Source organism: Elephantulus edwardii, unplaced genomic scaffold (assembly GCF_000299155.1).
Source record: "Elephantulus edwardii isolate Elephantulus edwardi_28Jun2011 unplaced genomic scaffold, EleEdw1.0 scaffold00102, whole genome shotgun sequence".
Taxonomy (NCBI): domain Eukaryota; kingdom Metazoa; phylum Chordata; class Mammalia; order Macroscelidea; family Macroscelididae; genus Elephantulus; species Elephantulus edwardii.
In genome coordinates, this window is record NW_006399852.1 from 5,309,307 (window position 1) to 5,336,790 (window position 27,484).

Below are 27,484 nucleotides of genomic sequence, written 5' to 3' on the forward strand. Positions count from 1 at the left end.
GTAGTGCAAAGAGATTTTGTTGTTGTTGATCTTCTTTTTTTCCCCCCCTGCCCCCCACCATAAATGTTACATACCATACGGGATTGTGCTTTGTCAGAATTCCCTTTCTTCCCAGGGAAACTTTTGAATAATTCAAGAATCAGAACCCTTGTCTGGATTTGCGCCCCGCCCCCCTTTGTTTTGCTTGCAGATGCAGCGTCCTCCCCTTGCTTAAGGCAGCCTCCTCCTCCACCTCCTCCCCTTCTTCCTCTGAGCTTTGCCCCTCCGCCCAGCTTCACCCCCCTGTGTTGCGCACATCCCTGGAGGCCCAGGCTCCCTGACTTAGCTTGTATTTCCATGTGGACGCCTCCTCCCTACAGGGTGGAAGAGCTCTGCTTATAGTCCCTCAGGATGACAGAGGCGTAGGACACGTTGGGAGGTGTGCAGAGCACCGACTCGGACACTGGGGAGCTGGGCACCGAGCTGCCCGAGGCCACCGAGTCTCGGAAGGGCGAGGGGGGTGTGAGGGCCTGCGAGTCCTCGGGGGTCAGCTTGCTGGCCCCGGGCAGGTCCTCCTCCTCCTCCTCCAGCTCGTCTTCCTCCGTGTTGCCCTCACGCTCATACACATACTCTTGCAGAAGCTTGAAGCGCTCGCTGTCATCCTCGTCCTCCGCTGGGGGGGACACGGGCTCGTCCCCGAAGGGGCTCAGCTGCAGTGGGAGCATCTGCAGGTGCTGAGGGGGCGGCGGGGGTGGGTACAGGGACCGCACCCCATTGCCCAGGCCCCCGGGGACCGCGAGCACCGCGTTGAAGTCCGGGATCCCGGGACTGAAGTTGTTGACCACGCCCTGCAGCTGGTCCACCAGGGATTTCTGTGGGGGCTGTTGCTGGAGGGCAGGACCCAGGCCCTTGGGGATGACAGGGTCTGCTAGGAAGAGGGGGGTCTCCTCTGCGGTCAGGTGGGTTGGAAGGGGCGGGGTGGTCACCCCAGCTGGCACGCGCCGGTGCACCACCATGGAGGGGCTGCTTGGGGGGCTGAAGCGGACCGGCTCGGTGTCCTCCTCCTCCACGTTGTACAGGGTCTTGGTGCTGGTATCTGAAAAGGTCAGGCTCTTGCCTGAGCCTTGGTAACTTTTAGTGAGGGGCTTGATGACGGCTGTCTGGTTGCAGGCCGTCTCATTGGTCTTCACGTGCACAGAGAGGCGGTGCCACATATGTTGACCTTTGGGCACCTGTCTTCCACCTGGTTCAGACCATGACACAGACTTGCCATTAGAACTATGAATAAAATAGAGATGGGTTTATTTGCAGATATAGCACGCATACAGGGCAAAACGCACAGCAAACATATGCAAACCCAACCCAATACCACGACTCCCCTCCCTCCCTCCCTCCCTCCCCGTTACCTCCTATCTTTCTTATACACCCTAGCCTTAGACTTTCATTAAAAAAGAGGCACTGAAAGCTGCTGGAAGCACAGCTTGCCTCTGAAGCTTGTAACAAGTCCACCCTTTAAGTCAAGGCAGGATATTTCGATCTCCAAAAGGGGCAGAGAAGACCAGGCAATCTACTCTCAAGGCAATTATTTTCATATTGAATTAATATTTTAGTTATACACAGAGGCACACATCTTTTCTAAGGTAACAATAAAAAATTATTGTTCAGTGCAGGGCTGAAATGTTTCAAAAGTAACGGAGAAAATAAAAAAGCACCTTCATTTATGCACAAATGTTTACATATAAGTAATGTAATGACCCTTGTCTCTCTCTTTCTTAGTTCCTGGGGCTAATGAACACCTACATACACAACTACTGTCATTGTCCCATGGGATTATCAAAATTTATCTTCTCAAGTGCCCACTCTGATATGCAAGTAAGCCTCCATTACAAGAGAGGCACCGACATACTCCTGGCACCTGTACAAAAGAGAAAAAAAGCAGATAACAGAAAAAGCTGGACTCATGCTGTATTTTAATATTTTCAAGCCTTTTGTTCTTTTTATTTTAGTACGCTATTCCTAATGCTTACAATGAATCCTCTCTTATATAAAGGCCCCACTTTACAGATTTTCACTTTGGGACTATTTGACTAAGCATATTTGCAGAGAGAAATGACAAAGATCTCCATTTACAAATACAAATACTAACGCTGTGTTTTAGTCCATTGGTACAGACGGATGCTAATGGGAGTGAAATAAAGACTCAGGCCAGTACTGCTTGCTGAGACAAAACCTCTCCACTGGACTTTCCTTACTGTGTCTCTGTGAAGAAAAGTCTTAGGGCATCAAAAGTCTTCCAGTCGTACTGACTTGCATTTTCCCAAGACTGAAAAACAACAGCCACAAAGTAGAATTTCTCTCCTTAGAACAGCACATGATCTGTACTGCCTGCACATATCATGAATTCTATTCTGCATGTTGTAATCACTCTGGTCTTACTTCTGGACTCTTCACTTCTTTTTCTGTCTAACTTTCAGCAGGTGGTGGTACCTTACCACAGCATAGTATTAATAACATCAGTGCTAGCACTTAAATCAGGATGTAGTCTTTCTCTTGTGTTAGAGTTTTCTTCTTTCTTTGTATCCATGAAAACAACAGTGAAAGCAGCACAATAATAACACATTTGTGACATTTAAGAGGAGCAAGAAAAGAAGAAACTTTGTTTTTCATAAGGGGGAAACATGAGGTAGATTATAAACTTTAGCTTGGAAAAATATAGTAAATGATCAGTCTCAAAACACACTCATTGCCATTGAGTTGACATCAACTTATCAAGGATCCTCCAGTGGGTTTTCAGAGGCTGTAAATCACACAGGAGGAGACTGCCCATCCTTCTCCTATGGAACTGCTCATGGATTGGAAGTGCCAGAGAGGCATCACCTTTGGGTTACCAGCACAACTTCTTATAGACTACATCACTAGAGTTTTTGTTAAGGAAAGAAAGTGGGAAATTACCAACAGTTAACCCAAACCCAGACCTACTGCCACCAAGCTGAGCTGGAGCCATGAGTGGTAGCCCTCCACTGGGTCCCTAAGGCTGCTAGTCTTTTATGGGAGGAGACTGATTAACTCTCTCCCTTAGAGAAGCTGATGAGTGTGAACCAATGACCTTTCAGGTAGTAGCCCTTCCCATTATTAATATGCCACCAGGATTTCTTCAATAGACAACAGGATGGTTTATGTCATCATTTTGAAAATCCAAGAATGAATATTTCCAAAATCGTATGAATGCCATGTCTGTGATGAGGAGAATGTTTTAATACCACCTAGTATAACTTCCTTAAAAGAATAAGGAACAGATTAGTTCATTAAAAGAAAAGAATAAGTACAGATTAGTATGGAAAGTCTAATATTGATTATAGAAAATTCTCACTATAAAGATCTCTAAAATAGATAGACTGCTTAATCCCTAGGTCTTATTATTTAAGTAAAAGTAGTTTCTCAATGAATCTCATAATCTGCACTGTAATTTTAATTGCCCAAGAAAAATAGAATTCTAAACTACTATATTAAAATTGATTATGTAACTCTAAAACTGTGCTTAATATGTTTCCTGAGGGAGCTCTGGTGGCCTAGTGGCAAGAAGCTGTGCTGCAATCCCAAAGGCACAAGGTTTGAGGCCACCAGCTGCTCCGTGGGAGAAGGATGGACAATCTCCTTCCAGGCCATTAATTGCCTCTGAAAATCCACCGGAGGATCCGCTCTGGGCCAGTTCTGACTCAACAGTATACAACAACAACAACAACAACAACAGTATTTTAACTGAGCATGTATAAATGCTTATAAATTGCTAACTTATTTACTTTCCAGTTACTGATCACGTACAGTCTTTCAAATTGAACAAATCTAAAGGACAGTCAGATAGGTCCTTGGCAACACTAGGTAATGACCCATGCAGCAACAGAAAGGCAAAGCCACCACACACATTCCCTGCTCTGCATTTAAGACTCTAGGTAAATTCATTCTCCCTCTTTCACATTTTATTTTCTCAAAGTTCTTCACTCACTACTTTACTTACACTAGTTCTCTTTTTATCCATTCAGTTAGTCTTTTCCAGAAAGTATAAAATATTGCTTCTTTCCCATCAGGCGCTGTTGAGAAAATGCTGACTCTTGATGATGCCGTGTGCATCATAGTAGAGCTGTGTGCCATAGGATTTCCTGTGGTTTCTAGCAAGGAGATCACCAGACTTTTCTTCTGAGGTGTCTCTGTTGAGCTTGACCTGTTAACTCTGTGGTTAGCTATTGAATGCATTAACTCTATCACCCAGGGTTTCTTATTTAGACATTTCTCTTCAATCTGTCTTCTTGTTGTCTACCATCGAGTTGGAACCCACTCATAGCTGGCCCCTCGGCAGGTTTTCAGAGGTAGTAAATTACATGGGAGGAGATTGCCCATCTTTCTCCTGTGGAGCAGCTGGTGGATTAGAACCACATGCCTTTAAAATTGCAGTGCAGCTCCTTACCACAAGGCCACCAGATCTGTCTTACTGCATATCAAACCTCAATGATGTACATCATCTCCTATTGAAATGTAAAAATGTCTTCTTCCACATATGGCTCCCTCATTAAGACAATCATTAAAACTACCTATATAATCATTAAAATGAAAATAATAAAACAAACTCAAATACTACCTATCTTTTGCTTTAGATAAAAGTAACTTACCCTTCAGCAGGTTTTTAGAGGCAGTAAATTGCATCAGAGGAGATTGGCTATCTTCCTTCCACAGAGCACCTGGTGGATTTGAACTGCCTACCTTTGTGTTGGTAGCACAGTTCCTTATCACCAGATATGTGTTATATATAACAAACCCAACACATCCCTGTATTTCTGGGAAACCCAAAGATGACCCTACTTACACAAATGGACTCTTTCCTTTCTTCTTTTTTAAAAATCCTACATTCATTATGTTATTATGATTAGTAATCACTTTGCATAAAGATTTAATCACAATTTAGTGCTTTTTAAAAAAATACTCACTACCATTTCTATTCTTGTCAAGAGAGATTTTCACAAGAACTGTTGTAAATGACTGCCTCTGTAATTAGAAGACAGTTTTAATGCCCCAGGACATCTATCAGATTAAGATAAACTAACTTTTTTTTTTCAAGGAAAAAAATAAAGTTCTTCCTAACATTCAGAGATAATAGAGGAAATGCTTCAAAACTGCAGCACAAGGCAGCTCTGGTGGCCTAGTGGCAAGAAGCTGAACTGCAATCCTGAAGGCGCACAGTTTGAATCCACCAGATGCTCTGCTGGAGAAGGAGGGGCAATCTTCTCCTGTGCCAGTTGGGTCTGATTCAATGGTACACATAAAGAAAAACCAAAAACACAAAACCCCTAAACCTGTAGCACAGAGTCTAAACTCTGGTCTTTTTGACTTAGTCATTTCTTGCTCTCATGGCTAATCCATCAGGTGAGCAGTGCTAATTGAAAGGCTGCCTTGAGTCGAAATCAAATCAACTGCAGCAAATTTGGGTTTGAGTTTTGAATTTGTGGTTCGTAGTTGATCCAGGACTCAATGAATGTACAGGGTATACCAGGAACTGTTTTGAGAATGAATCAGTATTATGTCTCTGTGGATAATGTGTAGGGATTAAAGAGTTGTGCTACCAACCTAAGGCCAATCACTTCAAATCCACTGGCTGCTCCAAGGGAGCAAGATGGACAATCTCCTCCCATGCGAATTTTGTTGTTGTTGTTTTGTGCTGTCAAGTTGCCTGCGACTCATTGCGACCCTGTGTACAACAGCTCTGAAGCCTGCCCTGTCCTGAGCCAGTCTCACTGACTCCAACACACCTACTCCCATTGCTCCAGCTACTGTATCAATCCATCTCATCCGGAGTCTTCCTCTGCTGTGCTGTCTGTCTGCTCTTTTGAGCATGATGTCCTTCTTGTCCCTCCTGTCCATGTGCCCAAAGTGTTTGATACAGAGAATCCTAACCTTCAAGAAGACACTTGGTGTCACCCTCTCCAAGACAGACCTATTTGTTTTCTTGGCAGTTGATAGCATGTCCAAGACTCTTCTCCAGCACCACAACTCAAAGGCATCTATTCTTCTGTCATCGTTGGTCATTTTCCTGCTCTCTGATACATAGTAAGTAATTGTGAAGACGATAATCAAGCCCGAGCAAGCACACCTTAGTCTCGAGATCGACATCGTTGTTTCTCAGTACACTGGAGACGTTCTGACAGCAGATTTTCCCAGTGCAATTTATCTTTCGATTTCCTGACTGCTGGTGCCAAGCCTGTTGATTGTGGAGCTGACCCTGCTGTAGGGGCAGCTTTGAGTTGATTGCAGCTTGATGGCAATGAACAAAAACATTTTTAAACACGCAGTTACTAATCTAGTAAAATAAACTGTTACGGACAAGTAACTAAACTCTAAATGAATGTGCATATGTGTGTTTGTATATGTTTTCTATAGTCAATAGCCAATAATAAAACATACAGTGCAATCACAGATTCAAGAGAGGGCTTAATAACCACTGTGGTATGTATGAAAGGGAGTTCTGTTTGAAAAGGATAGGGCTCCAGTGATATTAGTAAGAGAAAAGCATATAAAATATGCAACAGGAAAACAATGAAAAATGTGTGGTAAAATTTATATTGCTATGAAATAAAATTATTATTTAGTTACAAAATTATTTTCATAGTTTGGTCTTCAGTCATCAGCCTCTTCCTCATATCATAAAATTTGCCTCCATTTCCTAAGATACATAGTTTAGAATTTTCCCAAAGGACCCCATCCACTCTGCCCTGGCTTTGAGAGGTAGACCTCAGGCCTAACTTCCTCAGGAAGCTCAGTATGTGGTAGCATTAGCTTAAATATCTCAGGTGGATAAATATAGCTATGAGTAAGACAGACCTTTGAGGAACTGAGAGTTCAGGTCTGTTGTACATGAGAAGGTGCACAGCTTTGCAAGCCTGGGGCTACAAGAGCAGCTTCAATAGGTTTACAATCTTGCCTTAGCTGTTCTTTCATTAGATAAGTACCATAATCCCCCCAAACAGAAAACCCAATATTTACAGCATTTAAGAGAGGAGTTGGGAGTGGGTGGTGTAAACAGATGAGTTTGGCTTTGGCTTCAGAGTGATCCTGTCTGTTTTGTTTCAGTAAGTACTAGTTACATCTGCAGAGTACGCTGCTCTCTGCTCCAGAGAGGTCTAAAATGGGAATCACAGTGGGTGGGTGTCTGAGATCAGGAGGGAGGCATCCTGCACAGGCTGCCTGAGGGAGAAGCTTACACAGCACCTGTCTCCCTTCTGCCCAATTCGCGTCACTGCCACTGGGCTGAATTCCTCTTCAATGGACACAGTGATAGCGTCCAGAGGGCATCTAGGTGACACCAGACCTTCATGTACGGAGGACAGACTCACTCTGTGGGACCTGCCATGGTTAGTGTTTCCTCTGAAAGTGAGACTGGAACAACCAATGCCATTAAGCCCCAGATGGTGGCTTACCAGGTTGAGGAAATGAAATCAAAAGACACAGGTGTGCAAATGATTCTTCTCTGGCTGCTACAGTTGGGGCAGATGGTCTTTCATACCACAAGCAATGCTAGTGATGTGGGTGAGGATGAAGGATGGGCAGTCTCCTCCCATGTCATTTACCACCTCTGAAAATCCGCTGAAGATTTGGCTCTGACAAGGAGGCAATGAGGGTTTTTGAGGGGTTGGGGACCTGAATGGTCTTACCTAGGGGGTTACACATCAAAATTCTTGGTACCAGCAATCAAGAGATCAGCAGGCACATTAGACTATAAAAGTCTGTAGTCAGGGACCTCTCACAATTATTGAGGAGTAATGATGTCAGATTAAGAACTAAGGTGCATCTGATTCAGACCATGGTCTTTTCAGTCACTTGCTATGCATCTGAGAAGTGGACAATAACTAAGAATAGAAGAGTTGTGGTGCTGGAGAAGAGTTCTGAACATACCATGGACTGTCAAGAAAACAAGTAAGTCTGTCTTGGAGAGGGAGAAACCAACTTTCTCCTTGGAGACTAGGATTTTGAAGCTCTGTCTCACATACTATGGGAATGTGGCCAACAGAGACTGGTCCTTGGAGAAGGACCTCATGCTCAGAAGAATGGAGGGAGAATGCAGGAGAGGAAGACCTCAGATGAAATGTATTGATACAGTAACTGGGGAAATGGTGTTAGGCATGTCAGAATCAGTGAGATTGGATCAGGACAGGACAGGCTTCAGAGCTGCTATACATAGAGTTGCTATGGGTCACGGGCAACCCAACAGTACATAACAGCAATAATAACAGAAGAAGCCGGGGAGCTCTGGTGGCCTAGTGGCAAGGAGCTGCACCTACAATCCCAGAGGCGAACGGTTCGAATCCACCAGATGCTCTGCCGGGGAAGGAGGGACAATCTCCTCCTGTACCAGTCAGATCTGATTTGACAGTACACGCACACAAAAATAATAAAAAATAATAAAAAATTTAAAAAAAAACACAGAAGAAGCCTTTGAATTATGGTGTTGGAGAAGAGTGCCAAAAATTCCATGAACTGCCAAAAGAACACACAGATATGTCTTGGAGAAGATGAAGCCAGTGTGTTTCTTGGAGACAAAGATGATGAACCTTCCCACATACTTTGGACATGTTGCTAGGAGAGGCCATTCCTTGGAAAAAGACATCATGATTGGAAAGATGGAGAGGTGGTGAAAGAGAGGAAGACCCTCAACTAGGTGGGTTGACACAGTATCTGCAGTAACAGGGTTTAGTGTATCAGAGATTGAGAGGCTGGCACAGGATAGGACAGTGTTCAGACTGGTTGTCCACAGGGTCACTGTGAGTCATACTTCACTCAACGGCACCAAACAGCAACCATGGGCTGCAAGCAGGTAGTACTAGCTGAGAAGTGGTGCATAGAGTCTCAAGTATCCAAACTAAAATCACTGCAAATACAACAGGACAAGATAGAACTACCTCACAGGGTGCCTGAGGCTGAAAATCTTTATCGAAATGGACTGCCATCCCTCCTTCCTGAAGAGTGGCTGGTAGTTTCAAACTCTCAGCCTTTGGACTAGTTGTTGTTGTTAAATGCTGTTGAGTCATAGGGGACTCATAGTGACCCTATGAACGAAAGTCCTCAACACTTGTGTGATTTTCATCCTTTCTCCAGGTTCATAGAGCTTCCAGAGGCAAGCTATTTTGGAAGTGGATGCAACTCCTGCTTCTAAGCTTATTTTAATCGGGAAGCTCCACCAAACACTGTCCATCATGGGTAACCATTATCGCGTTTGACTCATCAGTGTCACAGTGTTCCGCTTCACGGTAAACACAAATTACCTCTGTACAGCAAGTGGACACACCAGGGCTATATGACCTAGAAGAATGTTTCTACAAAAACGATGAAAAACAGGCCTGAGGGCCTCGGATTAAAAGTCACCTACCTTTGGACTGCCAAGAAAACGAACAGATTCATCGTAGAGAGGATTAAACCAGGCTGCTCCTTGGAGGCAAGGATTCTGGGGCTTCGTCTGACATACTTTGGACATGTTGTAAGGAGAGACAGGTCTTTGGAGAGGGACATCATGCTGGGTAGAGTGGAGGGACAGCGCAGGAGGGGAAGACCCTCTATGAGGTGGATTGATTCAGTGACTGGGGTACTCGGGTTGGGTTTGTCAGAGGCAATGAGATTGGCACAGGATAGAGCATGGTTTAGGGCTGTTGTACATAGGGTCGCTATGAGTCGCAAACGACTCGACAGCACATTACAACAGCAACAACAACAACCTTTGACTAATAGCGGAGCTATTTAACCAAGCATACTATCCGGGCTCCATTGTTGTTGCTGTAGTTGTTAGATGCTGTCAAGTCAACTAAGACTCAGTGACAATTTGAACAACAGATCTGAAACCTGCTGTCTGTCCCCTGTACCATCCTCACCATTACTGATATCTTTTAGACCATTGTTATAGTTACTATGTCAATTCATCCTGTTCAGGGTCTGCATCTCTTTCACTAACTCTCTACCTTTCCGAGCATGATGTCTTTCTCGAAGGACGTGCCCTTCCCAACAACATGATTAAAGTATGTAAGATGAAGTTTCACCAGTTTTGCTTCTCAGAAGCTGGTTCCCTTTTTTAGTCCATCACTAGTTGAGAGACAGAGAGTCTCCGAATATATTATTACACAAACGCCTTGTGATTCTGTGAGAAATCGATAGTTTCTAGTGGTATTCAATGTGGTCTGAGAGTCATTTATCTTGTTGAAATTTATATTACATATCAAACCAAAAAGTACACTGTGCCTCTTAAGCTCTTTAGATCAATCACATTCCAAATTCTAAAATCTATGTGACGCAGGAGGACAGACAGTCCAAAGAAAACTGACATGCCTTTATTAAGCCCCACATTTTCTTTAATTAGTCATCAAAGGCAAAGACATTCGTAAATAAAATCCTCTCCTGAGTCAGTGACGTATGGAAGACCCCATACACTTTGTAAGGTCTGTGAAAAAAATTGTCTCTGCAAAAATTGTCAGGTTGTTTTCAAACCAAGAATGTGTCATCTCTCATGTGATTTACTGCCTCTGAAAATCTGCTGAGGATCTGCTGTGAGTTGATTCCAACACGATGGCATGCAACAATAACAAAACCAAAATTTCCTGTAATAGATAGAGCAAGATTCTGATGGCTGCCAACCCTTTCCAAGCAAATTTTGAGTGGCCTGTGGTTTCATTTGATTCTAATTTAATTAAATGTCGAAGGTTAGTACAAGCTGCCTTTGTACCAAATTCTTGCTTTTGTAAAGGTCTACCAGGTAAACTCCTCCAGGAAGTAGAAATGAGCCTAGATGATAAGCCATTTCAAGGAACATCAAGTGAAGTAATATTATTTCTCTTATACTTCCTGCTACCAGAACGGTAATCAATCGATGTTCTTCAGCTTTCCCCAGACTCTTCATATTTTTCCCTCGAAACGTAGGGCAATTAGTTGCATTGCTAGGGTGGGACTATCGCCTGAGGGCTGGATACATCTGAGGCAGAGCACAGTGGGCCAGCAGACTGCTTTATTTCAAGCCTAGCTCCTTTTCCCTTCCTTGTTCACAAAAATTGCTACAACTGAAGGTCACAGAAAGAACATTTCTCTTTATCTCTCTCTCTCTCTCTTTTTTTTTTTTAGATTTTGCAGGAACAACCAAAGCTAAAAATACCAGTCTTAGTCCAGGATGCATGACTTTAAAGCCACCAGTCTTTCTGACCTTGTGTAGTCTCAAGAAGGAAAGCTCGGACGAGACAAGATGGAATGTTCGTAGCAACCAACCTGTTGTTAGCTTTGCTCATTGCTGCATTGCCTTATCGTTGTATGTCACCCGCAAGAACAGACCCACCTTCTGCCCTTTCTTTTTACTTTTAGACACTCACCTTAAAGTCATGATATGTTAGTCGACTCTCCTTTCTCTCTGGCCCTGCTGTCACGTGAGAATAGACATGTCCACCCATCCCTATCAATCCCTTTTGACAAGCAGTCAGCAGCTGTCACAATTAGAATCTCCTTGCTGTGTCCTTGGACAGACTTGCCCCCTGGTGCAAGAAAGGCTCAAGGCTTTTGACTTGGGAGAATGACAAAGATGGCACACAGCCAGACGGAAGCGGCTGGGATTTAGATGTGTGGAGGCTTCCCAACTTCCATCTGAAACACTGGCATTCCACTCACATGTTTCATTCTACCGGTCAGTAGGGTTTGGTCAAGACCAGTCTTCCTTATTTGGGCTTCTTTTAGGGGTTACTGGGAAGGGAAAACACAGACTTCCCAATGTATTCTACTGAACAAAGGTAAGAGAGGCTCCATTCATCAGCCTCCAGGGGCCAAATTCAGGGACAACCATTTGGACCAAATGGGCTCTCTTCATCTGAAGAGCTAGTCAAGCCACAGACACCTCATCACTGGGCTCCCTCCTGCTGCAGGAATGTGTACCTTTGACTCTCCCAGGAGTTTGAAGGGCTGTAAAGGAACAGCTGAAAATGACCACAGACTCCGTGCACAATGATGTGAACATCGACTATGTTCTTTGGTTCACTTAAAGAGACACTGTCAAGATCTGCAGGTCAAAAATAAGACTGGACATGCACTGTTTTTATCAGACAGGGAACGTCTGATAAAAAGCACTCAAATAGCTGGGGAAATGATGTCTTCTTATTTCTTTCTTTTTTTTTAAAAAATCCCTTTTTTGTGGGACTCACAAAACTTCTGCTTCATGTTCCCCAGGGTGTGGGAAGCACCCAGCAGAGGCAAGCCATGCTGGTGGCCACCCCCGCAGGCTGACTTGGGGAATGCTTCCAGAACCTCACACTACGGCTTGTGCTTTAATGCAGACAGGATCATTGCAAACGTTTGTGCAACAGCAAAAAGGCAAAAAGAAATAAAAAGAAAGAAAGAAAGACAAGAAAGCTCTGTTTGCCAAGGAGAAGCTGACAAATTTGTGAAGGGGGTGGGGGGGAATTCACTTTCAAACCTGTGAGTGGGCGTTGCAAACAAAAGTGAATCTCCAGAATCGGAAAATGTGTTGCATCAAAACATAAAAAGCAGAAAAAAAACCCAAAGAGGCCTAAAGCTAATGACTTGATGCCTTGACAGTGTCCTTTTAAGAATGATGGACAATCAAATTAAGGCAGTCGTGCAAACCATGGCAGGGTAATGAGCTCTTCATCCTTGATGGCATGCACCACATCCGTTTCCATGTTCCAAAGTGGAAAAAACCCAGGAGAGAGAAAGCAAGAGGCAAACCACTTTTTTTTTTCCATGCAGCTTCTCTTACACATTCACTGCAGTGTGTGGGGGTTTTCAAAGTTGCACATGTGCCGACGGACATTGGCTGGTGGGCGAGAATTCTGGCTGCCTCTTCCTGGGGATTGAAAAGAAAAAGACACCCTGTGAGTGGTTGGTTAGACATGTGTGCAGACACGGGGATCACTCCACTCGCTGGTGCCTGGTCCTGAGGGCGGCCCTTGTGACGCCTGAGCTGTCTCAGTCCCCGTCTCTCTGATGCCCTGTTTCCCTCCACGACCCGGCTATTTCTGAAAGTCACAGTGGATTACAGGATCCCTCCTTTTGACCTTGGGAAACCATCCTTTACCAAGTGGCAGATGTGTAGTGTGTGTGTGTGTGTGTGTGTGTGTGTGTCTCTGTGTCTGTGTTAGAATGCCCCCTTTCCTCTACTGCTGACTCACCCTTTGTTCCTGGTGGCCGTGGACTCCGCTCCACTCACAGGAATGTAGGCTGAACCTTCCTGCCCCCCACTTCTCCTAGAGGAAGTTCATTGATTTAGATCTTAGTACAGTAACTTCTGGTTACACTGTTCATAACCCCCATGCCATGGCACCACACAACCACACATCATTGACCCTTCACATAAAGTTTCATTTCTCTCTCTTGGCTCTCATAGATAAAAGGTGTGGTGATGGGGAGTCAGAGGGGGCTGAGAGAGCAGCCTGCAGAGAAGAGAGGAAACTAACATAACAGACAAATACAACCTCTTTCCCTGATTACAGGTCCGCTTGCAGCAAGCACATAGAGCGATCTGCCCTCCCTACCATTTTCTCAAGGAGAGAAGAATGGGGGTTAGCAGCACAAAGCTTATAAAGAAGTCACAGCCCTTTGGGCTGACCATCAGTTGTTGGGATAAGGGTGAGGTGAGTAGTTCTTCAGAAGGGGGTGAGTTAGACTTATTTTGTTGCTAATCCAAATGGCTGCTTGCCATAGAGTAAAATTCTGAAAACAAAATGTTAAAGTTGGACCATCAGAAGACTCTGGGGTTGGTTGGATAAAGTTGGTTAAACTGAAGAAAATATCTGACATTAAATGAATCATTTTCCAACAGGGATTCTTAAACAGTTTATACTGTTCTCAGTGAGTGAATATTAAGATTTCCTACAAAATCTGTTGATAGATATTTACTATTCAACAGAAGAGAATTGCAGCATCTCCATGTCTGAGAATCACAGCATCTCCATGTCTAAGAACTCAAGGCCTTTTCTATCTCTTCTGTGTTTTCCCCTCCACCAATGTAGAGAGAGGAATGGGAATGCCGGAAAGAGAGGGAGGGGAAATATCACAGGAGCAGAAGTTTTCCGGGCAGAGACCTGGCAGATGCTGATCAGGAGAGCTGGGAGCCTGCGTATTTGAAATAAGATAATACTCAACAAGCTTTTTACTACCTGAAAACTGGAGTTCAGTCCTGAATGGATATAAGTGAGTAAGGAGATTTACCACAGGGCAGTTAAAGGTAACAGAGAAAAACTAAAAGCAATCAATACATGTATTTTGACCAAGCTTAACTGATTCAGTGAACCAGTGAAAAGCACATTCATTATCTTTTCAGAACAATTTGAAATCTTTATCCAGAAATAACAACTTGAGACATTGTGGAGAGACTTCATTTATACTACAACAATCCACTCATTTAAGGCAATTAGACAAAGCGCCAATATTTTTTTGTGACTTGACGAATAATATGTCCTTGACATTCAATATGCCCACCCTAAAGTCACAAAGATGATTGAAAAACGAAAGCATTCATAGTGGGGTGACTAAGATCAAAGGTGTGGATTGAATATTTTAAAAGACTACCAAAACGAAAGGCCACTTAATGTGGGAAATATTATTTTTTTAAACCAAAGATCTCACTGCCATTTATTTAGAACCTACTATGTGCATTTATTTAGAACCTACTATGTGCACATCAGCAGAGAATTGCCGGAAGTCCAGGCTGGGTTTAGAAGGGGTCGTGGTACTAGGGATATTGTTGCTGATGTTAGATGGATCTGGGCTGAAAGCAAGGAATTCCAGAAGAATTTCTATCAGTGTTTCATTGATTATGCAAAGGCATTTGACTGTGTGGATCATAACAAACTGTGGCTGACTCTGAGAAGAATGGGAATCCCAGAACACTTGATCGTTCTAATGCGAAACTTATACTTGGATCAAGAGGCAGTAGTCAGAACAGAGCAGGGTAACACTGCATGGTTCAAAATTGAGAAGGGTATACGCCAAGGATGCATCCTGTCTCCATACCTTTTTAAAATGTATGCAGAGCAGATTATCCGAGAGGCTGGGCTCTATGAGGAGAATTGTGGCATCAGGATTGGTGGAAGATCTAGTAACAATCTGCGTTATGCAGATGACACAACCCTGCTTGCTGAAACTGAGGAGGACCGCATGCACTTGCTACGGAGGGTCAAGGACTGCAGCCTTCAGTATGGACTGAGGCTCAATGTCAAGAAGACAAAGATTCTCACCACTGGACCAATTGGCAGTGTCAGGATGGATGGCGAAGAGACTGAGATTGTTCACAGCTTCAGTTTGCTCGGCTCCACAGTCAACACTCTTGGCACCAGCAATCAGGAAATCAAAAAGCGTATTGCGATGGGAAAGTCTGCTGTTAGGGGCTTCTCCAAAGTACTCAGGAGCAACGGTGTCTCTCTGGAGACTAAGGTGCGCCCGATACAGGCCATGGTCTTTGTAATCGCTTGTTATGCATCAGAGAGTTGGACAATGACAAGGGAGGGAGGACAGAAGGGGAGTTGATGCCTTTGAGCTGTGGTGCTGGAGAAGAGTACTAAATGTACCATGGACTGCCAGGAAAACAAACAGATTCATCTTGGAGAGGATTAAACCAAGCTACTCCTTGGAGGCAAGGATTCTCGGGCTTCGTCTGACATACTTTGGACATGTTGCCAGGAGGGACGGGTCCTTGGAGATGGATATCATGCTTGGGAGGGTGGAGGGGTGGCGCAGGAGGGGAAGACCCTCTATGAGATGGATTGATTTGGTGACTGGGGTAATCGGGATGGGTGTGTCAGAGGCAGTGTGGTTGGCACAGGATAGAGCAGGGTTTAGGGCTGTTGTGCATAGGGTCGCTATGAGTCGGAAACGACTCGACGGCACATAACAACAACAACAACAACAACTATGTGCTGACCCTCATTGGCATTTATTCAGAACCTACTATGTGCTGAGCTTCCCTCCGGTGGGTTTTCAGGAGGCTGTACATACATTACACAGGAGAATATTGCTCATCTTTGCCCCACCAGGCGGTGGTGGGTTTGAACCACCAGAGACGTACTGCCTGTGGTTAACAATGCAAAGCAAGGAGAAAATATGTTCAGAGCAATGAATTATTGTGTTGCTACATTATTTGCCCACTCTTGGACTCTCTCCCAGCCTTGAGAACAATGGACAAACCTTGAAGATCTTGATATCAGAGTGGTCATTTTATAGTTTGAATGAAACCCAGGGAAGGAGCTTGATTCCAGGGTATTTTTAACAATTATAAAATCACATATTGGACCAACCAGTGATGAGGCGAGCCAGAGTAGCTTGGAGGGAAGAAGCAGCATATGGGGGCTTGTCAAATAAAGTCCCAAATCTGTGCTTGAATCTTCTGGCAGAAATTGTGGATTTAAAGAAACACCAGAAGAAAAAAAATTCTCCTTCAATTTCCTCTGAGAAGTGAAAGGCTTTTAAATAAAGAGTCACCGCTTGTCAAAATGCCAAGCACATGGATTTTGTGTAACTTGTACTTTGCAGTTCCACTGGCCAAACACTCATTCTTAGTATAAAAGACTTTTCCTCTGAGTGTGCTTAACCTCATATGACTTTGTCTTGTGTGTTATTTAAATCAGGTCACCTGTATATATTTTTTATGATAGACATTCTTCTTTATATGACCTTGAAATGTTGTCATTATGTGCCGTTGAGTCGCTTGTGACTCATAGCGACCCTACATACAACAGACCTAAACTCTGCTCTGTCCTGTGCCAATCACACTGTCTCCGATACACCCATTCTGATTACCTCAGTTACTGAATCAATGCACCTCATAGAGGGCCTTCCCCTCCTGCGCTGTCCCTCCACCCTCCCAAGCATGATATCCTTCTCCAAAGACCGGTCCCTCCTTACAACATGTCCGAAGTATGAAGTCATTACAGACTTACTCAATATAGTATTAGAAGCAAAATCACTGGACAAAGAGTCAGGAGATATGACATTGTCTATTTGTATGATTTTTTTTTTCAGGGTCAGCTCTTTCAGATTTCATTTTTTCATCCTGAGGTAGGATTGTTGAAATAGTACCTGTGAAAACGCTTCCAAGTAGACAAGTTCTGTCAAAGGTTAAGCCATCACTTCAATTGTTAGGTGCTACTGAGTTAATCTCATTACAGAACGAGGCCCCTGGGACAGAGTAGAGCTGCCCCACAGGGACTCCCAGGCTGTGATAATCACAGGAGTAGATTGGTCACGTCATTTTTCCCATAGAGATGCGAGGTGAGTTCCAGTGGAGAACTTCAGTTAGTGGGAGATTCTTACCCACTGTGTTAGCAGAGAATGTATCGTTGCTCTCAAGTCTCTTCTTTTGAAGTGTGGAGAAACAAAAGCACAGATAGAAGACCCAGAAGTTTTAGGGCTTAGTATGGATTTAAAGCAGACTTATTCACGGTATCTCAAACTTTATTCACAGATTTCAGTCACTTTACTTACTCAAGAATTTCAATAACTTCAAGGAGAGTATTTTTGTGGACAATGTTAGCTGGTGACACTGAGCAGATACAGTCTGGGTACACAGTGTGTTAGCTTTCTGTCTGAGAGAGCTTCATGCCCACGGTAGTAGGTTTAGAGGTGAATCTACTTTTAGCAGAGATAAAATCATCTGTATGATTCCAGATGGCCAGTCTTAAGGATATATAAAGCTCACCATGGACATCATAATGCAGCAGCTGTCCACACTCATCATAAAGAATGACAACAGCCACTCGAGACCATTTTACCCCAGTGAGGTCTATTTTTGACTTGTTTTAACATCACTGAAATTTCTTAGAGTGTAAAATATCATTTTATAAAAGTCAATTTAATCACTATCATATTTTTGTCAAACGCCAGCATATTGGCATATTACTGGTTCCCTTTCCTTGAAGAGCAAATTAGTTATTTCTGAACTCTGTCTTTCTTTCTTTCTGCCTGTCTGTCTGTCTGTATGTCTCTCTCTCTCTCCATCTATCTATCTATCTATCTATCATCAGTATTATTCTCCTTTTTTATGAGAGAAAACTTGGTGCATATAATCATATGGCATATTTAAGTACTTTATTCACAGATTTCATAGTTATATGTATTAATTACATTAATTAATTAATCACAGATTTCACAACTCCGTGTATTAATAAGCAATATATGCTTTAAGATATTGTTTGAAGATATTTTAAGATATTGTTACATTTTATGTATGTGGCATCATACTACATTTCCACTTAGCAATTAGCCATTTTTACCCAATATTATATTGATAAATTAGCTCCAGTTGATGTGCTTTACTAAAATTAAATAATACATTAAAATAGTCTGTTAATGCGCGTATAGTTTGTTTCCATTTTTTTCCACTTTAAACAATACTGCAATACACATACTTGGGTATGCATCCATGTACCCACCTGAGAGTTTTTCCATGTTATGTACCTAGAAGTAGATTTGGTAGATTGCTGTCTGCACTCTTGACCTTTCTTACATATTCATTTGCAAAGTGTTTGCCCAATTTCCCAGTGCTTAGTTTGTTGTTCCTATATTTTAAAAATGAACTTTTTAACATAAAAGTTTTCAAATATATAGGGTGCTCTGGATGTCTAGTGGCAAGAAACTGTGAAGCAATGCCAAAGGCACGTGGTTCAAGGCCGCTAGCTGCTCCATGGGAAAAGAATGGGCAATCTCCTCGTGTGCAATTAACTGCCTCTGACAACTCACGGGAGGGTCAGCTATGAGTCAGTTCCAACTCTATGGTACAAAATAATGCATTAGGAAGAGAACACTGTCATAAATCTCCATGCCTCTATTATTTACCCTCAAAAATAAATCAATCATGTTTCTTTGTTGCTCTGTAAACCTACTGGTTTATTTTGAAGTAAATGTAAACTGGACCATTCCATTACACCAGAAACTTATATTATAAATTAGAAATAAAATTTGATATAAGCAAAAAGATGAATGTTAGCATATAAAATTTAACCTCATAAAACTATCAAATAACTGATATTATTGTAACCACCAGTTGCTCATTTATTACTATTTTATGACTTTTTTTTTCCAAAGTAGGATCCAAACAAATACAAAATTGCATTTTGTTGTTGGGTCACTTAAGTTCTTTTTTTTTTTTTTTCATTTGTAAAGTTCTCTCTCTCTCTCTCTTTTTGCCATTGACTTGCTAACACAACAGTGATTATTTCCTAGATTTTGGACTTGGTTCATTGAGTCCCTGTGGTGTTACTTAACATTTTCCTATCTGTGTTGTTATTGATCAACAGCTGACCTGCCAAGAGGTTTTCAAAGGCAATAAATCTCAAGGAATGAGATTTCCTATCTGTATCCTGTGAAGCAGCTCATGGATTTGAACCTCTTACTTTGGGGAATTGCAGCATAATTTCTTACCACTAGGTCATCTGAACTTCCTATTTTATCTTAATATAGCCTATGAGTTGATAGAGTTAACAGTTTTGATCAGATTAAAGATTGATGGTATGGCTCAGTACACCTTAGTCCCTAGACTGATATCATTACTCTTTAATACATTGGAGAGGTCCCTGGCAGTAGACTGAACCAATGTAATTAATTTTGTTTATTTCTTAACTGCTCGTGCTAAGATTTTTTATTGTGGAGCTGAGGAAGCTAATTCAGTATTTCTTTTTGCCTTTGCCAATTAAATTTCATTTCTAAAGAACTTTTCTTTCATTAACTTTTGGTTGACACTGAGATAGAGGCAAAGTTGAAAACACAAGCCAACTATGTGATTTCTTTCCTTTAACAATTTTCAGTACAATTAATTGGCTAATGCCCACCAATAGAGATCATTGCATCATCTGCATATTTGTTTCTACTGTCTGTTTTCCCCTTGGTTTTTCACTTATATGGGCTTATGATGTTGAGATGTTGTATATATATAAATTAAAATCCTGTAGAGGCTCTAAACCAAACCTGATAATGTTGAGTCAATTCTGCTCATAGCTACTCTCTAGGCTTATGATGTTGAGATGTTGTATATATATAAATTAAAATCCTATAGAGGCTCTAAACCAAACCTGATAATGTTGAGTCAATTCTGCTCATAGCTACTCTCTAGGACAGAGCATAACTGCTCCTTATGGTTTCTAAACTGGTGAATTTTTAAGGAAGTTGACTGTCATCTTTTTCTTGCAGAGAAGCTTGCCAGCTGCTTGTTTTGAATCACTGACTTAGTGGTTAGCAGTCAAGAACATAATCACTGTGCCACCAGGGGTCCTTCATATTCACTTGAGTTGCTTTACTATTTTCTCTAGTAAGAACTGAGAAGAAGTAGACAGGCAGGTGAACTTACTTCAGAGGTTAAGTCAAAATTGCCATTCATTTATATAAGAATCAATCTCTATATATTCTGCTCTGTTTCCAAAGTTTATCCCTTGAGAATCTTGAACTTTCACTTGCATAGGTACTGGTACCCCTCACCTGGTGGATCTTTATTTCCTTAGCACCAGAGACTATGGTAAATTCTGTTGTGCTTTTCAACTGTATAAACTTTTAGTGTCGAGCCACATGTAACTTCAGAATAAGGCAAATGTTTTAAAGTGGGCCACTGAACTTATATTTGTATGCTATTGAGTCTCTAAATTTGTCACTTCTGCTCCATTCCTCCCCCAAAGCCCCAAAACTCTAACCAACCTAGGAACCAAAAAACTAAAATAACCCAAACCAAACCCACTGCTGTTGATTCGGTTCTGACACATGTTGTTGTTAAGTGCTGTCGAGTTGTAGATGACTCATAGTGAACCTATAAATGAAAGTCCTGAACATGCATAATTTTCATCATTTCTCCAAGTTCATAGTTTCCAGAGGCAAGTTATTTTGGAAGTGGATGTCACTCCTGCTTCCATGCCTGTTTTGATTTTAGAGCTCCACCAAACACTGTCCACCATGAGTAACCATTATCATATTTAACACATCAGTGTAACAGTGTTTGCCATCATAGAAACTCCAAGTTACCTCTGTACAGCAAATTGACAGACCAGTGCTATACCACTTAGAAGAATGTTTGACTGAAAACAATTAAAACCAAGCCAGAGTGCTGCAGGCCTAAGGGCCACAGACCTGAGGGTCCAAGTATTTTTTAAATATGAGGTCAAATCCAATCAGCTCACAACCCGGTTACAAGAAACAGAACACACCTAAGCCTCAGCCAAACAGAAAACAAACCTTTGTAGAATCCAGCTGCTCCACTCATCTTCCCAAACGGAAAAGCATTGGGTTGCCAGTTTGAAGCAGCTTTCCAGCTTGGGAATTTGTGTGGAGCAACTGTACTCTACAAAGGTGTGTTTTCTGACACATAGTGTCATGCTATTATTTCTCTAGGGCTGCAAATCTCACCAGTAACGTGCATACTCACCTCCAATCTTCTGTAGAGTGGTTGGTGGACTGGAATGACTAAGACATTATCTATTACAACAGCTTCATCTTGCTTGGATCCACAATTAACACCCATGGTATTAGCATTCAGGAAAAAGGAGACACACTGCACTGGGAAAATCTGCACTCAGGGACCTCTCCAAATTAGTGAGGAGTAACGGTTTCAGTTTGAAGACTAAGGTGCATCTGATTCAGGACATGGTCTTTCTGATCACTTATTATGCATCTGAAAGCTGGACAATGAATAAGAATGACAGAAAAATAATTGACACCTTTGAGCTATGATATTGGAGAAGAGCACTAAACATCCTATGAAGATCAAAAGAACAAAGAGATGTCTTATACAGGGTGCAGATGGAGTGCTCTTCGGAGGCAAGAATGATGGGCTTCACCTCACATATTTTGGAATGTTGATAGGAGGGGCTATTCCATGGAAAAGGACATGATACTTGGAAGGGTGGAGGGTCAGCAAAGGAGAGGAGAACCTTCAACCAGGTGGATTGACATGGTGACTGCTGCAATGGGCTCTTCTGTGTCAGGAAGTATAAGGATGGCTCAGGATAGAACAGGGTTCATATCTTATGTTCATAGGGTTACTATGAGTCATACTTGACTCAAAGGCACCTATCCACCACCACTACCACCACCACCACAGCCTTATCAACTAAACCCCATGCTTGCTAAAATCCCTGTTCCTCAGCAGCAGCCCTTTGGGTAAACTGGAATCTTAGAATCTGCCCATACAAAATGTTTCTAGGGCTAAGTGGCTTCATATGATGACTTCACCTTCTCTGGGGCGTTCCATCATGAGCTCTAGTGGTTTAATCTATAGGGAATTTGTGCTGTCAATATAATGTCCTCACTGTTCTACTAGTGTGACTCTATCAGTAGGGAGAAAGATGAACCACAGTCTCATAAACCCAGTGGAGGGTCATTCTGAGTTAGTGCTGACTCAACAGCAATGAGTGAGTGTGAGTGGAGCTTTAAGCAGAGCCTTATGTGCTATACTAGTCCTTCTCCAAGGCAAATCTGTCCTCTGCACAGATATCAATTGCCATCAGGTTGATTCTAATTCATACAACCTCCGGTGATTCAATATAGAACCGCCTTCTATAGGGCTCATGGATGTGACCCTTCAGAAGCAGATCTCTAGGCCTTATTTCCAAGGGAACTGAGTTCAAACCACCAGTCTTTTGGGCAAGACCCTTCAGAAGCAGATCTCTGGGCCTTATTTCCAAGGGAATTGAGTTCAAACCAGCAGCCTTTTGAGCAAGACCCCGAGTATAACTGTGCCACCCCTGGACTCCTCCTTGGGTATACATTCTCTGTGCACCAAGAGATTTGACTTACATCTTAACCTTTTCTGATTCACTCAATTTCCAATTTTCAGCAGGTTTTGAAACAGAAAGTGAGCACATGTTGAAATCACTTCTGCTTTGAGGGAGGAAAATAGGCAATCACCTCCTGTGCACTTTACACCCTCAGAAACTCAACAGAGTGTCTGCCATAGGATTGTTCCTACACTGTGACAAGGAGTTTCCGTTTTTTGAGTTCGAGTCTCCAGATCTCTTCTCCTTTCTCTGCTCTGATCATTGTCCCTCTGCCTGACCTAAACCTAAGTACTCAAGCTTCTTGCCAGTGCCCAAACTGACAGATGCCCCCAAGGAAGAGATACTGCAGAACGTCTGCTCATTGCTCAATTCTCTCGTCTCTGTAACACTCCTTGTTGAGTCTTATGACCCTTATTGCTTTAGAAGTTCTCTGATGTTTTCAGGATATAGTTTCTGTCTTTCACACTGCTTTTCCAATTATTTTTATTGGAAACATCTTCCATAATCTCTTCCACTCTACTGAGAAATAGAAATCTAGTCAGATTTCTTGGGTACTTTTCCTCCCTACTTCTGTCTCTTTGTTCATAATAGAAAATATTTCCTTCACAACTCTAACATGTTAATCAAAGTCTTGCAAAATTGAACACATTGTGATGCCTTCAACATTTTATTCTCCTGTGAAACTTTTCACTTTTAGCACGAGAGTTATTGATGTTCATTCTTGCCATATAACCAAAACTAAACTAGTTACTGTAGAGTCCATTCCAACTTGTAGTGACCCCATGTGTTGCAGGTGAGAATTGCACTTTATAGGGTTTTTCAAGGTTGTGACCTTTTCAGAAGAAGTCCTTATTATAACGTGCCTCTCTCTGTGTGGGTTCAAACCACCAATCTTTTGATGAGTAGTCCGGTTAGTAATGAAATATATAACCATTTGCAATACCAAGGACTCATGTCTACTAAACTAAGTTGACCACAGTCTCCACCATGTGGCATCTCTGCCAGATTTATCATTATTTTTCATGTTGATGCCCCTCTACTTGCCCCATTTTTGCAAATAATTAGAGAAACCATGTAACTTTTCATGAGTGCTAGATTACTTCTAAGAAGGAAAGGAAGTGCATTTAATAATTATGCTGTGACAAAAGATATAAATGATGACTATCTGGAGCATATGAAGACATATGCTCACCTATTTATAGTAAATGTTAGGTGGATGATTGAATAATAATATAGAAATATTTATAATAAGAAAATAAGCCAGAAATAGTACTGGGCTTCTCAGTCACTTTGGTAATTACTGGTAATATCAAGAGAATGAAAGAATTTTATTACTTCATTTTAAATGCCATAAAATCTCCAGTGAAACAGAATGTGTATATGTGTACCCGTTGTTGTTGTTAAATGCTGTTAAGTCAAGCAGGACTCATAGTGACCCTATCTATAACTATCATCATATTTCTAATATTCATAGCTTCCAAAGGCATGTTGCTTAGGAAATAGAAGCCACATGACTATGTAAAAATATTATGATATATAGCCACATTAACGATGGGGTTTTGCTGTATTCACAGAATTATACGTACTTTTTATTACATTCATTTGTTTTCTTCTATTTTTAAAATTGTCTAAAATACACAATACTTTTGTAATGGGAAAGTTGTAACTGCTATTTTAAGAATCATTTTAACACAACGTGGAAGTCAGGAATTACCTGATTAACATCTAAGTAAGAAAGACTTTTCTTTGTTTAGCCTTACCCCAAGCAACAAAGAAAGGATAAAGAAGCATGACTAAATTTTCTCTTGTTGAATAACAAGGACAATGTAAAAATAATGTTGTTGTTGTTGTTATGTGCCATCGAGTCACTTGCGACTCATAGCGACCCTATGTACAACAGCCCTAAACTCTGCTCTGTCCTGTGCCAATTGCACTGTCTTCGACACTCCCATCCCGATTATCCCAGTCACTGAATCAATCCACCTCATAGAGGGCCTTCCCCTCCTGCACAGTCCCTCCACCCTCCCATCTCCCCACCCATCTTCCCAGGTAACAACTGAAGACGCCAAACCGTGCAGCATTTGTTCCACAGGCCGCAGAGACAGGGTGGAAGGAGCCTCGCTGGCAGAAACCTGGGCATCTAAAAGCGTCCATCACACTCCCCACCCATCTTCCCAGGTAACACTGAAGATGCCAAACCACCTGGCATTCGTTCCAGCCCGAGGGCCTGCAGCCCTCGGGCCAAGAAAAAGCCTATTTACACACCAGTTCTACAGGATACATCACCTTTGCTCAGGAAACATTACGACTGAACTTCAGAGACATTGTTTCCAAGATAAGGAACTATGAGAAGTTGATGTGTTTGGAATCACAGAACCCAAGGAAGCTTCATATATAAGCTATTAGATCCAGGGCTGGTCAATGGGAGATAGATGTGAAGGGAGTGGGTAGAAGTGGATGGGTATCCTGGTGGATGGTGGAGCAGGGAAATAAGTGGGTAAAGACACATGTGCCAAAGGTAGGGACAACACTAACACTAATTTTTAACTCCATAATAAGGGATATACCTTTAACTTACTGGTCTGTCTGATACTTCTCTAAATCTGAACATTCACATTAAGACAGACTAGGAAGAAGGATTGGCTATCCATTTCTGAAATAGCAGGCCTCTGAAAATCCTATGTAAAAACAATAGTAAAAAAAAAATACCTAAGCAACTAAGAAAACCTGTCATGTTTTCCTTATTTCAGAATTCTAAAAAGTTGATCCAACAATATCATACACAATTAAAATGTTACTAAAGATTATTGTACGATGGGTTCAGAAAAATTCCATAAATTCAAGGTTGATTCAGAAGAACACAGCAAAGAATAGCATTGCTGATTGTCAGATGGATCTTGGTTTGAAGGAGAGAATACCAGAAAGATGTTTATTTATGTTTCATTGACTATGCAAAGACATTCAACTGCATGAATCATATTATACAGATAAATCGTGAAGACTGGAAATTCTAGAATGTTTACTTGTGTTGCTGAACCAAGAAGCAGCTAGCTGTTTGCATAGAATTAAGAGACGCTGCATGGTTTAAAATCAGAAAAAAGTGTATCTGGATTGTATATCCCCACTATAACTATTAGGTTTTTATGCTAAGCAAATGACTTCAAAAGTTGGACTATATGAAGAAGAATATGGCATCAAGATTGGAGAAATATAATGATGTATTGTGAACATGGAGAAAGGATGAAAGTTATACAAGTATTCAGGTCTTTTGCTCATAAGGTCGCTTGAGTTGTCTGTGACTCCACAGCATAATCAACAAGAGAGCTCTGTTAACCTCGTGGATAGAAAGTTATGGTATTAAGGCAAAGGTCGGTGATTTTAAACTGTGACCCTCAGGCCTGGTTTTCTTTTTTTTTTCCCCCCAAACATTCTTCTAGGTGATATAGCACTGGTCTGTCCATTTGCTGTACAGAGGTAACTCGTGGTTGCTGTGATGCTAAACACTGTGACACTGATCCGCCAAATGCGATAATGATTACCCATGGTGGACAGTGTTTGGTGGAGCTCCAGGATTAAAATAAGCTTGGAAGCAGGAGTGGCATCAACTTCCAAAACAGCTTGTCTTTGGAAACCCCATAAATATGGAGAAATGATGAAAGTTATACAAGTGCTTAGGTCTTCTGTTCATAAGGTAACTATGAGTCTTCTACGACTTGATGGCATTTAATACCACCACCACCACCACCAATGTTACATTGGGCAAATATGCTGTCATGGAACCTTCTAACATGTTAAAAAATAAGGATGCAAATTTAAAAACTAAGATGTCCCTAACCTGAGTATTCTCAATTGCTTCAACTGCCCATAAAAGTGGACAGTAAGTAAGGAAGTCCAAAGGAGAATATTCTTTCTCTCTCTCTCTCTCTCTCTCTCTCTCTCTCTCCCGCTCTCTCTCTCCCATGGCTGTTTGTTCAGAACCCACTCATAGCAGACCCTCCACTGGGTTTCTGAGACTGTAAATCATACAAGAAGAGAAAATCAGAGAGATATGACCTCTGAGTTAGCAGCACAGTGCCCTACAGACTACACCACCAGGGCGCCCTGAAGAAGAGTTCATTTCTTTGAAGTGTGATGTTGGACAGGAGTGCTGGCAGCAGGGACCGCCCAAAGAACAAACACATCTTTCTTGGTAGAAGTTCTGCTGGAGAGGTTCCTAGAAGCAAAGATCATGAGACTTGATCTCACACATTTGGGCAAATTGTCAGGAGGTTCAAGTCCGTGGTAAAGGCCATCATATTTGGAAAAGGGGAATCAGCAAGGAAAAGGAATCATTTTAATGAGACTGAGTGACAATGTGCCTGCAACCAAAATAGTACAGGGTCTGGCAAGGAGTCATTTGATTGTACAGAGAGTTGCTGTGGGTTGGAATCAACTAAACTGAACATAACAGCAATAACAGAGTACATTTAGTCCTAATCATGTGAACAAACTTTGGTTTACTGAAACGTATTTTGAGTATTTATTACCACATATAGGCATCTTTTTGCAATTCAAAAAGAGTTGCAAAAGTTGGGAATAGTGAAGAGGAATCAGTGGTCGGAAAGCATGGGCTTGGTGACAGGAATGAGGCTGGAGATAGAATGATTGAATTTTGTAGAATCAATGACTTATTCATTGCAAATACATTTTATAAGAGACACAAATGCAGGTTATACACATGGACTTCACCTGATGGT

General features: G+C 42.0%; 1 protein-coding gene across 3 annotated transcripts in view; it reads right to left on the reverse strand.

Moving 5' to 3' along the window:
• Positions 1–267: 267 nt before the first annotated feature.
• Positions 268–27,484, reverse strand: part of GRM1 (glutamate receptor, metabotropic 1) — a 767,595-nt gene continuing 740,378 nt past the window's right edge. Inside the window, exons 9-10 of one of the 3 annotated variants that reach the window (XM_006891655.1) lie at positions 12,758–12,844; positions 355–1,257 (exon numbers count right to left, since the gene is read on the reverse strand). In XM_006891655.1, coding sequence (XP_006891717.1) covers positions 12,784–12,844 — 61 coding nt within the window. In that variant the 3' untranslated portion in view covers positions 355–1,257; positions 12,758–12,783. Of the gene's footprint in view, positions 1,258–12,757; positions 12,845–27,484 lie in introns of all 3 variants that reach the window. The other 2 variants (XM_006891654.1, XM_006891656.1) reach the window with 2 other exon arrangements.